Source organism: Sceloporus occidentalis, unplaced genomic scaffold (genome assembly GCF_023333645.1).
Source record: "Sceloporus occidentalis isolate IW3139 unplaced genomic scaffold, rSceOcc1.0.p SCAF_6, whole genome shotgun sequence".
Taxonomy (NCBI): domain Eukaryota; kingdom Metazoa; phylum Chordata; class Lepidosauria; order Squamata; family Phrynosomatidae; genus Sceloporus; species Sceloporus occidentalis.
This window is the reverse complement of record NW_028316986.1, coordinates 113,796,602-113,813,677: the sequence shown is the minus strand read 5'-3', so window position 1 is coordinate 113,813,677 and position 17,076 is coordinate 113,796,602. Positions and strand designations below refer to the sequence as shown.

Sequence of the window (17,076 nt, the reverse complement as noted above, 5' to 3'; positions counted from 1 at the left end):
AACGTTCAGTTTGATCTTCCAAATCCCATCCCTTTGTTTTGTTCCCTTGCAATATAAGCATACAACATCAAGAAAAATATATATATTTGGAAATAAAATGGTACAGCCCATACTCAGTACTCTTCTTACATCAAACTTTTAAAATACCCACATGACTGTCATCTTCTGAAATGCATACAAATAATGTTTGTAAACATGGGTGTAAACTCCAGAGAAGTGTAAATATGTGCCCAATTACGAGTAGGAGTTAAAGATTCTCAAGTCTGAGGATATAGAAATTCATCCCAAATTAACAAGGCACTGTCCTAAAACAATGGCATTTTAAAAGCAACAGAGCCAAAGGTGCTTTAACACAATTTAAAATTGTTTAAACCTATGTGAGCATACTTTTCCCTTTAACATAAAACATCCTGTTAATAATTTCCTGACATACAAAGACCGTCTTTATATTTGCCTATTCCAAATAAAGGAGAATTCAGGAAATCCAAGCATAAATATTGGTAGCAGGGCAGCTAATGGTAAGAAAATTGTGTCATACGTTTTAGAAGCTTTATTTAGTCTTCGATTATTTCAAATGTTTTCTTTAAGCAGATACTCCCTCATTTCCAAGTCAGTAAAATAATTTTAAAAAGAAATCTGAAAGTTCTGTGTTCTCTTGGAATGTACCAGTTTTGTTATCACTTTATCACTTTCTACATATAAAATGGCTCCTGTGATGGAATGCAGGGATATGAAGCCTAGAATTCTTTGCTAGAGAGCCTCATTCTTGTCCAGATGGATGTCTAAGAATATCATCAAACCACAAATTACAGATTCCAGTGTATGCAAGGATTATCTATCTATAATGAACTAGAGGGATTCTAATGGGAGATTTGCCTTTCCTACCCATAATGTCAATGCCCTTACCTTCAAAGTCCTTTGTTCAGTGTGGACAATTAGTAACGTATAGCATGTGAAAGACTACACAGGGCATAAGATCATATCTAATCTCTTTGGCTTTTCCTGTCAAGATAATAGTAATACCCATTTATATGACAGGATACCATCCACTACCATTTAAAACAAGCACTGCCCAGGGTGTGTAAAGATATACTTTGAGTGCTCATCCATTGCTCATAGTTTCTACACATAAAAAGAATACAAGGGAAGAAAACCTTTCTACATGGATGCATTAATAACTGTCAAGAATTAATTGTAAAGAATATAGTATAGGTGCTTGGTATCTGCTGGGCTTTGTTTCCAGGACCTCCTAGCCTATGGAAACCAAAATTTGTCGCTGATCAAATCCAATTACATGCAATGGCATAGTAATATGGTATCCCTTCTATAAAATGACAAAACCAAAGTTTGCTTTTGGGAATTTATATATTTTTAAAATATTTTCAAGCCATGGATGATTGAATCCATGGATTAAAAAAATCAGTGAAGACAGAGGGCCGACTGTATATCCCCCATACGGATTCTTCTTAAAAATGCATTACTAGAATTATTTTAGGTATAAGCATTGCTTCTTGATAACACCGATTTTTTATTTCTCTCCAGAAACCCATGATAATTTATCCTCCTTGTATCTGATCTAGTTCCTTTGTTCCCTTACTTCTTCAGAAATTACAATGACCTATATATATAGCTCCCCACCCATTTGCAAGTGATTAAAACTGAAGGAGTGAGTCCCAGGATGAAAGAAACAATGGGCCTTTATTGCCACCAACTGACATGGAAAGACAAAGGAGCTGAGAAAGCCTACACAAATGGACCTGTGCAGTTAGGTTTCCAGCTGTCCTGGTCTACCTACAAAAACTGTTCCAGAGCAGATGCCCCTCAATCAAGCTGGAAGAAGAGAGTCATGAACCTTGGAGGCAAGGTCAGCAATGTGACTCCACTGTAGATGCTCTTCAAACAATTAAGACATCATAAGTCTTATGATGCATTCTGCTGGAAGACAGAGCAATGATACTGGTAACTGACAATAGTGGCAAGATACTTTAAGCTAGTTTCCAGTGACAAAACTGAAATCTTTACAGTAAAATAAAATAGACGCGCCAGAACTGATTGTTCTGGTTCAGCTGATCTACTTCAGAGCATGAGAACTTTTTAAAAAATGAACTTTGCTGCTTTTTCCCATCTAAGGTAGTGCTTCAAGTAACACCATTTGCTGCCATCAAAAAATTGAAAAAGGAGTGGTTAAACATATTTATCAATATATATAGCCCCATTGTAAGATACAGTAAAACTAACACTAGGTTTTAATACATTTACATTGCTCAAGTTCATTTAACAGATTGCAGATAAGTCTTCTAAGAAAATTCCTGAGAGTAATTTTTCTCCCTCCCTCTCTCAGTTTTTCTCAAATAGGAAGGGATATTTTGAGGGCAACATCAAGAAAGAAAGCTGGTGACTGATGTAACCTCACAAATTAGCTTGACTGATCAAAGGAGGGAGAACAGTCAGGTCTGGTTCATAGCCCAAGTGAGAGCCAAAACAGATGGTCTAAAAAAGCCCACTTCCAGGCATTATCGGAGCATGGCATTTACAAGCCACACACTCCGATGATGACCAGAAGCCTCCCTGAAGCCAGTGGCTGCACAGAGGTGAGTGGCTTCAAGATGCTCTGGTGGCACAGCATTTACATGCCACACATCAACAAAGCGTCTTGAAGCCACCCTGGGGCTACAACGGGGCCGGGAAAGCTGATTCTTTCCTGGCCCAAATAGGAGTTGACCTTTTCTGTTCCTATTTGGGCTAGGTTGAAGGAGGATTGAGGCCGCACTGTGTGTTTGCCAAGGCCCCAATCCGTCTTCGACAGGTGCAGCCTCAAGCCACCCCTTCTTGCCGGTTGTTCCGGCACTGAAATACCTTGACAATTTCAGTGGGAGTATGGGAAATTCTGATTGTTCTCACTATTTCAACCTTTTTAACTCTTGTTACCTCTTCCCAAAATCTCTCTTACTCAAAAAAATCAGTGTATTATTAAGGTTGTAAACTATAATAAATCACGTTAGTATTTTCACTTTGTGGGATTCTTGTCATTTTACAAATAAATATTATTATGTTTCCTTCTTAGAAACTCTGTTTTAATCTGTATCAGAAGAACAACACAAAGGTTGGACCTGTGTTTCTCAAACAACCACATCAATATATATGCTCCATGACAAATTTCTTTTGAAATGATGAGTTATTTCAAAAAATGGCATGTGGCATGAAATAAGGCAATGGAATTCCAAAGAAGAGTGAAAATGTCCACTGGTGTATGTCTTAAGTACTATAGCTCTTTGGATCCTGACATATTTATACTTTTAAAAAGACAATACAGCGGGACAGAGCTTCGCTTATGACACAGAATATGTCCAGTCTATAAGATTGAACCCATACTTATATCCCACTCAAATCAACAAGCCTAAACCCAATGAAATCCATCGGATTAATTCTTACTGATTTCAATCTGGACTACAATGAAGGTTATAAGCAAACTCTCATTGGAAACATATGCATGAGATACTTCTGAAATTCAAGTAAACTCAAGAGAGACTGTAAATCTGCAAAACTGAAAAACAAAATTTGTTATACAGTTATTTACTAAAAGACTGCAAGAGATCCATAACAAAACTCTTGCAGGATGAAATGAAATAAAACAGAATACACACACAAACACATATATCTAAATGGTATTTTAAAGTGCACAAAGATGCTGGAATCTATTTTCAATATATCTGCAACTCTTGCAAATTTCAAGGAAATAAGAGATTTCTTGGCTCTGCTTCACTGGCAAAAAGCAGTAACATGATTTTCCTTCTGCTAAACGACCTATAAAATAGCAGCATTAAAAACATCTACAATTAGATGGATCTGCAGTCTTTAGCATCAACCCTGATGAATATTCAAAATGGTTTTGTCTCTCCACCACAGAACCCTGGAGGTAGTGACCACAATCCTTAAACAGCTGCAGGTGTGTAAGGAAAATCTGTGCACATAGTGGGAGGTTCTCAGCTAAAGAGTTCTGTCCAATAGTATGTTTCAACCAAAAAACCAGTGCTGGGGAACTGAATTGCTTCTGTCCTCACCAGTCTCCTGGCCACACCCAAAATCATCTCCAAAGGGTTGGGGCTCTGTGCAGAAGAGATCTGGGGATGTGTACAAGGAGCTGGGGCAGGGCAGAAGGAAATTTCCCACAGCAAATGTGGCAGCCCTATTGTGGAATATTGGATTGAGCTCTAAGTCTGCAGAAGAGAAAACATAAACCATATCTTGCCTCTTTATCAGCAGGAGCTGCTTTCCCAAACAAAAAAGTTCCAACCGCCTGCATGATTCTTCCTTCACACACATGGAGCTTATTTGGTTTGCAGCCAATAACTTTGTTGAGTCATACTCTGGCAAAAAAGTCCAACTATGATCTTCTTGAAATTGTACATGATATCAGAATATATACTAAACATTGTAAATATGGCAGCTAAAGAAATTATTTTTTTAAAAAAAATCCACCAAGACAAGCATACATCAGAAAAGAGCAACTGTCTACTTGTTCCAAGTTCTACACTACTGACCGGTGCTCCCCACACACATACACGGCACTTGGCCGGATACGTCTTCTGGTGTGACCAGGTAGCTGTGGCAAAAACTTGAAGTACTTGGGCATCAAGTCTAAGCAAGCGTCATGAAACTTCTTGATCCTCCAGTAGTAAATCAGTGGATTCAATGCTGACTTGAGGTAGCAGAGCCAAAGGAGCCAAGTGCTTATCTCAAAAAAGTTGTGCTTGTGGTAAAAGTGGCTGTTGAATGTAGCAATAAGGCTGTAGGTGGTGAAGGGTGCCCAGCAGATTATGAAGACAATGAAGAGAATCAAGATGGTTGTGAAGGCACGAGTTTTAAAGCTCATATCAATGTTCATCTGAAAGGGTCTCTGGAGGCTCATGAGACCAAGTTTGCTGGCTTGACTGAGGCAAATGCTATCTGGGTGGCTATGGATACGAACTGCATTGTGCCGTACTGTGTTGAGGATGCCCATAAAAGAATACAACATCACCAGGAATGGAATGAAAAAGGAAATAAGGACCACCAGTATCACATAGGCACGGTAGCCAGGACTTGTTGAGTAACCAAACACACACTGAGGTGCTTTAGAAGGTATCTGTAGGCTCGGGTTCCCCACAGAGAGTGGGAAAGCCACTACAAAGGCTATAGCCCAGGAGATAGCAATAAGGACTTTTGCACGGTAAGGATTCAGCTTATCCTGCCTCTGAACTATGATAAGGAACCTGTCAATGCTAATGATGAGCAAAATGGCAACACCTTCAATGACAAACAGCCAGAAAAACATAGCAGAGACTCTGCAAAAGATAGCGCCAAAAACCCATCGAGTTGTGATGATAGTTATCAGAGCAAAAGGCATATTCAGCACAGAAAGCAGCATGTCTGCAAAAGCCAAGCTAGCTAGGAGAATGTTAATAGCAGAGCGCATTGCAGTCTTCTGATAGACCATGAGGCAGACAACAAGGTTGCCAAGGAAAGAAACCAGGAGTATAAATATCATGACAGCAGAAAGTATGATCTGGAGTGGCAGGCTCAAGCTCTTGAAGTCTTGCAAAGGAAGGGCAGGTATAGTGTTGTCTGTCAAAGCTGTTGCCTCAGTGGTAACCATGACACCCAAGTGGTATTTCAGTGGCTGCACATTGCCGCTATGAACCAAGAAGAAGGGAGTGGTGATATTTCCATAGGCATTTTCATAGACAATAAAAGTTGCATTGAGGATTGCAGAATGAGCCTGGGTCAGCATTCCAGAAAGAACCATCACTTCAGCAGAGCAGAATGCAGAAAGGAAAAGAAGCTTCAAGGCATTTTAGTTAATAAGGGTGATATGTCATGATCCATGGCCATGAGCCAAATTGTAGTTATATATCCAGCAGGAGGAAAGTAGCACCTCATTCATTGTGGCAGCACTTTGGTCTAGGAGGAAAAATCAAAATGATAGTGGTGAGTACAGTTCTACTGATTTTACTGACAATTGCTATGGAGCACAGCATTGATACCCAATAAATTTAGAAAGAAAGGGAGAGAAAAGAACTAACTCAGGGCACAGTGAATCAAGTTAGAGATAGATAACCAGGCATCACAAAACAACTGTGAAATATATTTCTTACTAGGGCAAGGAAGGTCAACCGGTGAGGGAAGCAAGGTAGAATGGAGGGCTGATAATGATCCAAAATGGAATTCACACAGCATTCTGTCAAATACTGTATACAATCAAGCTTAAATGGGTATAAGCAGCTGTAGTAAGACATCATACAGCTTATTTGTTGAAACTGCCTTGTATACTTTCCAGCTGCATGCCAACTAAAAACCCAGTCCACAATTCCTCTACCCAACCATCCTATGTTTGGCTGCCATGCTGTCCAAGGCCAACCTGTCAGACAGTGTCACATCTAGCAGCAGGCTGAAAGGGGGACAGGACACACCAGATGCAATAATCACTAGACAAAAACAAAAAGATTTATTTCACAAACAAATATCACTTTCAAGGCATCCAGGGGAGGAGGGAAATGATTCCTCCAAGTAATCCTTCCTTGAAATTTTCCTTCCTGAATTTCTAGTATTGCACTTAAGACTTCAGTGGAACATTTAGAAGTACAGTTCAGGTATCCAAACAAAAGGGACAGACAAGTTAACTAGGAAATATGAACACAATAAATATGAGTTCTACGTGTGAATGATTTTTGGTGTCTCACACTCTGCAATGCTAGAACTTTGGAGACTGAAGAAAAATTTCACTGAAAGGCAGAATTCTAATTTAGGGAGAGGAATTTCCTCATTTCTTCCCCCTCCCTGCCCCACAGATATACCTCTGAGCACTCTGAACATGTTTTAGAGGTGTTCAGCTCTACCTGCCAGAATTTTTGCAAGCAGATGGTGAAAGATGTCAGAAGAACCCAGAAGTCAGAAGAATTACTCAGGAAGTAACATTTTTTTATTTTTTTTATTTTTTGTAGAAAGTGGTTCTCTGTGTTCTGTAAAGCATTTACAAGAGAATGGTGTTCGGACAGTTTTAGGTTTAGCCAATATTTCTTCCATTCTGATATAATAAAAGTTAAATTTTTCAAAAATAAATTTTCTAAATAGTTTGGAAATATTTTTGATTTGTCAGATGTAAGACCTATGTTGAGCTCTTGCTAGAAACAGACTGATACTTATTGATATTCACCATAACAACAAACATGCTTGTACTCCAACACACATTTTCCACACAGATCTTCTAGCAGAAGGGAAAGATGCACCCTACATTATAATCCACAGAACTGCCACTCCCTGCATCTATAAAAATACCCTATATATGGCTGCTAAATTTGAAAGTGTTGCATAGTGGTTTAAGTGTTAGACTACAACTCTGGAAACCAGGGTTCGGTTTCTAGCTTGGCCATGAAACCCACTGGGCAACCCTGTGCAAGTCCCATGATCTCAGCCTTAGGGAAAGACAATTAAAAATCTCCTCTGAACAAATATTTGCCAAGAAAACCCCATGATAGGGTTGTCTAAGTCAAAAATGATGTGAAGGCACATAACAACAACAACAAAGCAGAACCAAAATAGTTCATACATTGTTTGGAAATTATGTGGCTTCTAAAGAATGATGGTACACATCTTTTTCTATTGCCAAGCATACATGCATTTGGTGAAATATTAGTATCAGTAATAGCCAGACCTAGGAATAAGCTATTTTTTGTACAGCTTCCAGAATTCCACAGCATAGTCAGTGATTTTTTTCAAGCTTTGATAGTCCACAGACTGCATCCAAATCGCCTAAGTAGCTACCCTTAGTGCACTGTACTACAGGCACCTTGTCTTCTTCATAACCAAGATACATCTTTCTAACTTTCCAGTAAATGCTTATGGGTAAAGCTGTTTTCATTTCATTTTTGTTGCTTATTTATAGAACCAATGTTCCTATCTGTGTTAAGAGCAAGGGTTACATCTTGTGTACTTGCATTAGATATGTAATCAGCAATATGTGACATGAGAGGTTGACAGTTTGTCTATATAATGAATACTTTCTTATTGAAATGCTCTTTTACTTACAGAAGGAAAGCAATGAGTAAGTATTAGTAAAACACTTTCCCAAAGCAACTGAAAATGAATGTCATCCATGATCAATCTGTTTCTCACATATATACATGCAAACCTTTCTTTACCATTGTACTTTACTTTAATATTAATACTAATGCAGCCTACACTGATTTTAATACTTAGCTGGATATAAACATTAGGACAAGAGCAAGGACATATGTTCCCAAACTTTACTGAGATAAAGCAAATAAATTTATTTCTACCAAGACTGCACTTCACCACAAATGCTAATGTGCAATCTATAACCACCAAAGGAAATACATTTGTACATCTAGTCTTATTGTAGTAAGAATAATTTAGCATCAGCTTCACTGGCAAGGAGGCCCACAAAGGCCTATGACTCAAATAATGCAGCAAAGCAGTGAAGAAAGACAGCAGTAACCCTCAGGGGAACAATGTGAAAAGAAGCATGACAGGAACAAATAATTCAGGATAAAGAATGGCAGGTAACAGAAAACAAGGGAAGTATTTATGTTTATGTTCTTTAGTATTTGTAGTAAATACAGTCAGTCAATCAGCAAAAATAACAAGGCTGGTAAGTGGAAAAACTAGAAACTCAGCATATATTACTGAGGTTATATGCTGAAAGATGTTCCATTTCAGGGGAAAGCTTAACTTTAAAGAATATCTACGGTACTTCTTCCGTTCAGTTAAACTATAATTGGGGCAGATTAATGCAAATTCATCAGGAGAGATAGAGAGAAACTTGAGACGTATGCCTTGCTGCTTCTGGAAAATTAAGAATGGCATCTAACAAAGAATAATCTAAATTAAGCCACTTTCACCTTAAGTTGCTGAGGAGACTCCCGGGGAAGCTGTAGGACGATGAATGAAACTCATCATGTGTCATTCCGAGCAAGCTGGCCTCCTCTCTCCAAATTGCCAATTTGAGTTGGGAAGAGCAATTCTTGCTTCCATTCACATGGTTACATTATCATGCTCATGCAACCATGCTCTCTCTCTCTCTTTCACACACACACACACACACACACACACACACAGACAGGCAATGTAGTTGTATGGGATATCATGGAGGGAGAAGCAGCTCATGAAATGCTCAGTGGGCATCCGCAAAGAAATACTAGCTGTCGTGAAATTTAAGCTAGACGAGAACTGTTGCATCTGCAGAAAACACAGAAATCAGAAAACATGCAACAGTTTTTGCCAATAACTAGGAGAGCCAGGGTGGCACAGTGGTTTAAGCACTGGACTACGACTCTGGAGACCTGGGTTCAAATCCCGGCTTGGGCAAGTCACACTCTATCAGCCTCAGAGGAAGTCACTGGCAAACCCCCTCTGAAGAAACTTGCCAAGAAAACCCCATGATAGGTTTGCCCTAGGGTAGCCATAAGTCTGTCAGAACAACAAAAGAAAAACGAGATCCCAAAATACTGCTTCTAGTAATTAGCCTTCACCCAGCAAAGGGCACTAAAGTGGCTAGACGACATGCCTTTACAGTGAGGCATCAATCCATTTCTTGACTGGATATGTTACATTATTCTATCAACATGGGATATACACTTTAATCATCTGCATTTTATATGGAGGGGGGAGTAATTCTGTGGCAAACATGTAAATATTGCTAATTTACTGGTATTAGATAGAGCAGGAAAAGAAGTGTTTCAACACAGAACACCTTCATTTAGACTGATACACACATACTTGTATGGTGGGTTTTGTTTTAAGCCTTGGGCAAACATGGTCCTATATGCAGGACAAATTTCAGTAAAACTACAATGTCTTGCTAGCATACAATAATCTGAAATTTAAAAAAAAAATGCTTACCCAAGTGAAATAGAGTAGAGTTCAAAGTTATAGCTGTGTTGGTCTACAGAATCAGTATGCAGAGAGATCTTGTAGCACCTTTGAGACTAATTGAAATAAAGACATTGGCAGCATGAGCTTTCATAGACTAAAGGCTACTTCCTCAGATGGATAATGCATCTGAGGAAGTAGATTTTAGTCTGCGAAAGCTCATGCTGCCAACTTCTTTCTTTCAATTAGTCTCAAAGCTGCTACAAGATCTCTCTACAAGTGAAACAGAATAAGTGCGGAAAAGGGCTAAGAGGTTTCATCAGTCTGTATAAAACAATTACACTGTGTTGCAGAAGCATTCATCCTCAACAACTTTCCACATTTTGTTCTGTTACAACATGGAACTGAAATAGATTAAACTGGTTTTGTTACCTACACAAGATAACTCAAAGTATTTCTAATGTGCACAAAACTAAGCAAAGCCAAACTGGCACGTGCAGATGCTTTAAGTATTCATCTCCTACCTAAATCAATACTTGGAACCATCTTGGGCAGCAATTATAGGTGCGAGTCTTCTTAGGTAAGTCTCTTATCAGCTTTGCACATCTGGGTCCTGCATTTTTTTTGCCCATTCTTCCTGAAAAATTACCCCAGCTATGTCAGGTCCAATATTTAACTCAACACATGTGTAAAGAGGAGGAGGAGGGATCAGGGCCAACTCTCTCTCTCACACACACAGGGGTTCCACCCTACCATTTGAGAACCACTGCCCTATTCAGTTCCAGGTTGTAACATTATGTGAACAAATCACATGGAGTGTTAATACTTCTGCAAGGCACTGTAAAACGCAACACATGAGTTTATCACACAGGGAATAAAGACAGGAGCATAGTGGGATGCTTCCATCAATATCACATGATTTGTCAAAGATTATCACGTAATGTTGCACGACAATGCAAATATCCTGTGATTATCCCATGAATAAAGAGGAATCATAGCACCACTTTTTATTCACAGGGTTTTCAGGGATATTTGCAATGTCCCTGCAAGGGACTTCTTTAACCAGCTTGAAAACGGAGTTGAAGACCATCCTGTTCAGAGAAGCGTTCCCAGGCATTGCATGATTGTCACTTGCTATTTGATGTTCTTTTGTTGCCTGTTTTATTGAATCATTTCCTGTATTGCTATGTATTTTATATGTATTATCCTATTATTTCTTAGATTGTACACCATAGGCAGGTTTACTCTTTTATATTTATTGGTTTTATGTATAGCGCTATGCAAATGTATAGCGCTATATAAATAAAGAATAATAATAAGTTCCTGCCATTGCAGAAGAACTTCTCCCTGAAAGTCAATGTGGCTTTAGAACTAATAGGAGCACTACAGATATGGTTATTTGCCCTTAGACAACTGCAAGAGAAATGTAGAGAGCAGAACAAAGGACTCTATGTAACATTTGTCTACCTCACCAAAGCCTTCAACACTGTGAGTAGAAAAGGTCTGTGGCAGATCCTGGAACGACTAGGATGCCCCCACAAATTCCTCAAAATGATTATCCTGCTACATGAAGACCAGCAAGGGCAAGTCAGATGTGGCGATGCTCTCTCAGAGCCCTTTCTAATAACTAATGGTGTGAAACAAGGTTGTGTTCTCGCTCCAACTCTATTTACAATCTTCTTCAGCATGATGCTCCAAAGGGCTACGACAGATCTCAAAGAAGAAGACGACATTTATATACGCTACCGTACTGATGGTAGCTTGTTTAACTTAAGCCACCTGAGGGCTTGCACTAAGACTCTACACTATCTAGTCCGTGAGCTGCTTTTTGCTGACGATGCTGCCCTCATTGCCCATACGGAAGCAGCTCTGCAGCACCTAACATCTTGTTTCGCTACAGATGCAGAGCTCTTTGGGCTGGAAGTCAGTCTGAAGAAAACGGAAGTTCTTCCTGCACCACAGGAAGAACACTATCATCGTCATGTCATTGTAGGCGCATCTGTGCTTAAGTCCATCCAGCAGTTCACCTAACTGGGAAGCATCATCTCCTCAGATGCCAAGATTGATAGAGATTGATCACAGATTAGCAAAGGCATATAGTGCATTCGGAAGGCTTCACAAAAGAGTCTGGAGTAACAAACACCTGAGGCGAAGCACAAAAATCAGTGTGTACAGAGCCATTGTACTGTCTATTCTCCTTTATGGGTCTGAAACATGGGTCACCTATCGCCAACACCTATGACTCCTCAAACACTCATCAGTGCTGTTTATGCACAATTCTAAATATACACTGGACTGACTATGTGACAAATGTTGCTGTCCTTGAGCAAGCAGGGATCACTAGCATTGAGGCTATTGAGGACGCAGCTGTGCTGGGCAGGACATGTTTCTAGGATGAAGGACCATCGCCTCCCAAAAATAGTATTCTATGGTGAATTCGCCACGAGTCAGCGTAAGAGGGGTGCCCCAGAGAAGAGATACTTGGGCGGGATACAGACGGGCAAAAAGGGGTGTATTCATGACGTCATGAAGGTAGAGCCTTCAGACGGCCCTTACCTGAATGCCGCCATGAACACGCCCCCCGCATGCCCCAAGCGGGAAGAAGCGGCATTAAAAAGGTGCTGCTTTTCTCCGCTTCTTTTCCATTTGATGCGCAGCTGCGCAGCTCCGTCTGTAAGCTGCTGCACCGGTACGCCAGAATTGCTACGCCGCTAATTTAAGTTGCCCATTTAAAAGCTCCGTGTCTGCTGCGTCGCATAATGAGTCGGGGTCCTGGAACATGCGCAGTTTGCAGTCAGGCTTTAATTGCAGCGTCAGCTGCCATGCAGGTGTGGAAGCTGCAGCACAGCTGCAGTGCATTTTAAGACTCGTAACCCTAACCCTAACCCTAACCCTAACCCTAACCCTAACCCTAACCCTAACCCTAGAGCAACATGTACGCATGAGCTGCTAGAATTGGGGAAAGTTTGGACTTTAAAGTGAACCCCTACACACATTCCTGTGCCATTTTCACCTAACAATAAAAAACACTAAAACTGTAAATATTTACATATATACAAGGGTGGTGATGGGGGATGGCAGGGGGACAGCGGTGGCAGCGGAGACAGCTGTAGCTGTGCATTGCAGATTCAGCAAGAGCGCGGGGACCAAAGGAGAGGAGGCATCTATGATGCTGGTGACACTGGCAAAGTGCAAGCGGACAAGGATGCCAACACCAGCTGATCACCAGCTGGCAGGAGACCACCATTGTTCTTGGGTAGAGCGGGGGGAAAAGTTTTAAAGGGGCTTGGGCACTTTAAATGTGCCCATAGGTTTTCTGCCGCCGCTGCTTAGCGCTGCAGCTGCGCAGCTGCGCACCCGCCAGCCGGCAAAAGAAAAAAAAAGCCCCGTTTTTGGCCGCCCGTGAGGAAGCTGCCTCTCTCTTTGCAGCGTCCTCCGAGGCGGCGGTTTGGAAACTCCGGGTCTAAAATGGCCCCAGGTGAGGCGTCTTCACTGCCCCCCATGTGGAAGCCCCATCTCCTGAGCCACGCCCCCGGGGCGGGCGGTCTGGAGGCTCCGTATTCAGCAGAATACACCTCCAAGACGTCTTCCCCTGCCCGTCTGTATCCCGCCAAGGACTCTCTGAAACAACACCTCAGGCTCGGCCAAATTGATCACCAACAATGGTCCGCCCTGACCTCACATCGGGAAGCATGGAGATGCACTATCCACAATGCTGCAGCCTTTTTCTAGAATTCACGTCAAATGAGTCTCAAAGAGAAACATCAGCGCAGAAAGAACCACAACTTGGAAACATCACCCAAGAAGACACTCTGCTGTGCTTTCTGCAACCGGACTTGTTTATCTCGGATTGGTATTTTGAGTCATCAATGCGCTTGTAGAAAGCGCGGGATGAGTCCTTCCTGAATCTTTGTTCACAAAGAAAAGCCAGAGAGAGAGAGAGAATTATTTAATGGTGAAAATACAAAAAGCAGATTATTACAGATTTCAATAACATGATGAAGGAAATGAGAACTAGTATTTCAACCGATCAACTTAATTTTCCTGTGTCCCATTATGTCTAATCAACATGGTATTGTTTATCTAGGACAAAAATGACAAATCTCCTGATTTTCAGCTTATTTTATAAAAAGGCATCGAGTAGCCATAATAGGATTCTCATGCATTCTCTACCAGGCTATTGACAGCCATTATTTTTGGATCCATAAAGACAAATATAACTGCATACTTCAGAAGGCTTTTATTTCTCCTCAAAGGTAATAATAGAACTAAAAGGTCTTTAAGCCATTTTAGATATCCCTTACAGTTCTGTAATCTCAGTAAATTATTTTACACATACAGTTTGTGGAAGGATGGGAGAGAAAACTTTCTTAATAAGACACAAACACCTCTTGATTCTCCCTCTTCAAGAATATATATGCCTAGGAAGTTATTTTGTTGTTTCAGCTTGTATGCAGTTAAGACTTCCACCAGCAGACAAGTAATAGTACCCCAAATGAATTTAATCAACATTGACTGCTTACATGCTCTCATTCAAGGGATGTAACAATAACACTCTGTTCAGTATTGGTCAGACCTCACCTGGAGTACTGCATCCAGTTCTGGGCACTGCAGTTAAAAAAGGATGTTGACAAGCTGGGGCACATTCAGAAGAGGGTGACCTAGATGGAAACCATGTCCTATGAGGAGTGGCTTAGGGAACTGGGAATGTTTAACTTGGAGAAGAGAAAGCAGAAAGGTGATATGACAACCATTTTCAAATGTCTGAAGAGATGCCATATTGAAAAGGAGCCAGTGTGTTGTAGCACTGAACTACAATTCTGGAGACCAGGGTTCAAATCCCCACTCAGCCATGCAAACCTACTGGGTGACCTTGGGTAAATCACACTCTCTCACCCTGAAAGGATGGCAAAGGCAAACCCCTCTGAACAGATCTTGCCAAGAAAACCATGTGATAGGTTCATCTTAGTGTTACTATAAGTTGGAAATGATTAGCATGCACGTAACAACAACAAGAACTTGTTGAAGATGGAGCAAGCATGCTTTTAGCTGCTCTGGAGACTCAAACACAAACTAATTTATTCAAATTGCAAGAAAGGAGATGCTGCATAAACATTAGGAAGAACTTTGTGACGGTAAGAGCTGTTCCACAGTGTAATGGAGTGTTTTGGAAGTTGGTGGATTCTCCTTCTTTGGAGGTCTTTAGCTGGGTGACTATCTGTCAGAGTGCCTGCATGGGAGGGGTTGGACTAGGTGGCTTCTGTGGTGCCTTCCAAACCTAACATTTATTTATTACTGATATCTTTATAGATGTTTATCACCAATAAGATAAATTAGCTGTTCTTCTAAAACAGTCCAAAATTAACTACCTAACAACAAACTCTAATGTGAACAAAGGCGTTCCACCCACATACTGTAGCCTGCAAGAGAGTAGGCGAAGTACATAACCATTTATTATCAAGGATGCAATCAGAAAAGGCATAATAGGGATAGCCAAAAAACAAAATTGTTTTTATATCAAGTTAAAATGAAGAACTCTTAAAACTTTAGACTTTTTCTTGTATTACATAAGCTATTCTCTTTCTGCCAATATGCCCCTAAACAGAGGTAACAAAACTATGGCTGCAACATTAAAAAAAAAAAAGCTAACTCCTACAAGGGACTAATCACCAAAGCTCTATAGACATGCATTGCAAGTAGCTGACAAAAAATACCTGCTTTGTGTGACTGAAAATGAAATACTCAGAACACATACTTGAAAAAGATTCTACAGAATAAAGGAACTTTCCTCTAGTAATCATTTTCCATCTATGAAACTCCAGAGCACCTAAAATCAAATAAAATTAAATGAAAAAAATGGCAGTAGTGTCCTTGCCAAGAAATGCAAAAACATTTTTGGTTGCCATTCAGAATATAATGGTCAGTATCAAAACAACCACATTTCCCCCTACTTAACAGTAACAACAGATTTGAACTCTTCTGTATATCAATTATCACTATGTGAATACAGTTGGCCAACTTATGAAGTGGAAAATATGTAGAGATTGCATATACCATGTTGTACACTTAGGGTATAGCCTTTATTGTTTGGTCTAATTTATTGTATTGCTCAAAGATAGGAGATGTTAGTGGATGTTGACAATTACTGCTTGCATTAGCCGTAACCATAATAATCCCTGGTGAAAAATGATGAGAAGCCAATGGGATCTGTAGTACAAGAATATCTGCAGTCACAGTTACACATTGTTCATATAGGCATAAGAGTCTAAGGAGCCTAATAATATTAAATTCTTGAATCAATACTGCATTTATGTTGCATACAAACAGCTATATGTACAAAAACAATGACTTATTTCTAATAGTTTAAACACAATATTGGATATCCAATAAGTTTATACTGAGGGCTATATGAAAAGCCATACTCTGCTTATGCAATGGGACTTCCCCTTCCTCTCTTTCTGCACACTTCCCAAAGTTGTCCAGAGACTCAAGTAGGCTTCCAGGACAGGTTCTGAGGGGTGTGGGTTGGCTGCAGTGCTTGTTTCAGTAACAAACAGATATCATTGTATGAAGTGGTAGATTTTGATACTATGCTTCTGTATTATAGCTACACTGCGTCAGTTAAAAGCAAAAATGTGATCAATTACTCATCCTCTGAATATTCCTATGAAAGGGATATTGCTAAAACAAAGGAGGGATGGGGACGATGATGACAGCAGCTGTACCACACTATGCCCTCAATCCAATATGCCCTTAGCAGAAATACCCATATGGGGGACACTCTACATAATTGCTATGCATAGTCTATGCACAACAATAGCAACATTTTCCAGCCACGTTTGCATCAGAATATCAGGTGAACTATGGTAAGATCCCACTGAGAATCAGCTTGCATACTATGCTTGAAAAATTAGAAGCTTGACGCTGTGTAGCAATAAAACTTTTTGAAAGACTTGAGAAGATCACAATCACTCTGTTTAGGCTACTTTACATATTTCTCCTAAAACTAAATTAAAACTTGCATTCTTGCCATACTCACCACTTGTTGACATTTGGAGTATCAGTGCTTAACCATGGGTGCCAAGAAGTTAGAAATGAGTAGTGGCTAGCAGAACTGCCACTGGAGGCACCATGAAGCTACTGTGGACATGGTAAAAGGAAGAGTGGGATATAAGTGCAATCAAATAAGAGACATTCACCCTTCTGCAA

The 17,076-nt window shown here is 40.2% G+C and overlaps 1 protein-coding gene across 1 annotated transcript in view; it reads right to left on the bottom strand.

The window, feature by feature from the left end:
* Window positions 1-669: 669 nt before the first annotated feature.
* GPR63 (G protein-coupled receptor 63) overlaps window positions 670-17,076 on the bottom strand; it is a 32,168-nt gene continuing 15,761 nt past the window's right edge. Inside the window, exon 2 of the mRNA XM_089530703.1 lies at window positions 670-5,940. Coding sequence (XP_089386829.1) covers window positions 4,529-5,785 — 1,257 coding nt within the window. The 5' untranslated portion in view covers window positions 5,786-5,940 and the 3' untranslated portion in view covers window positions 670-4,528. The remainder of the gene's footprint in view (window positions 5,941-17,076) is intronic.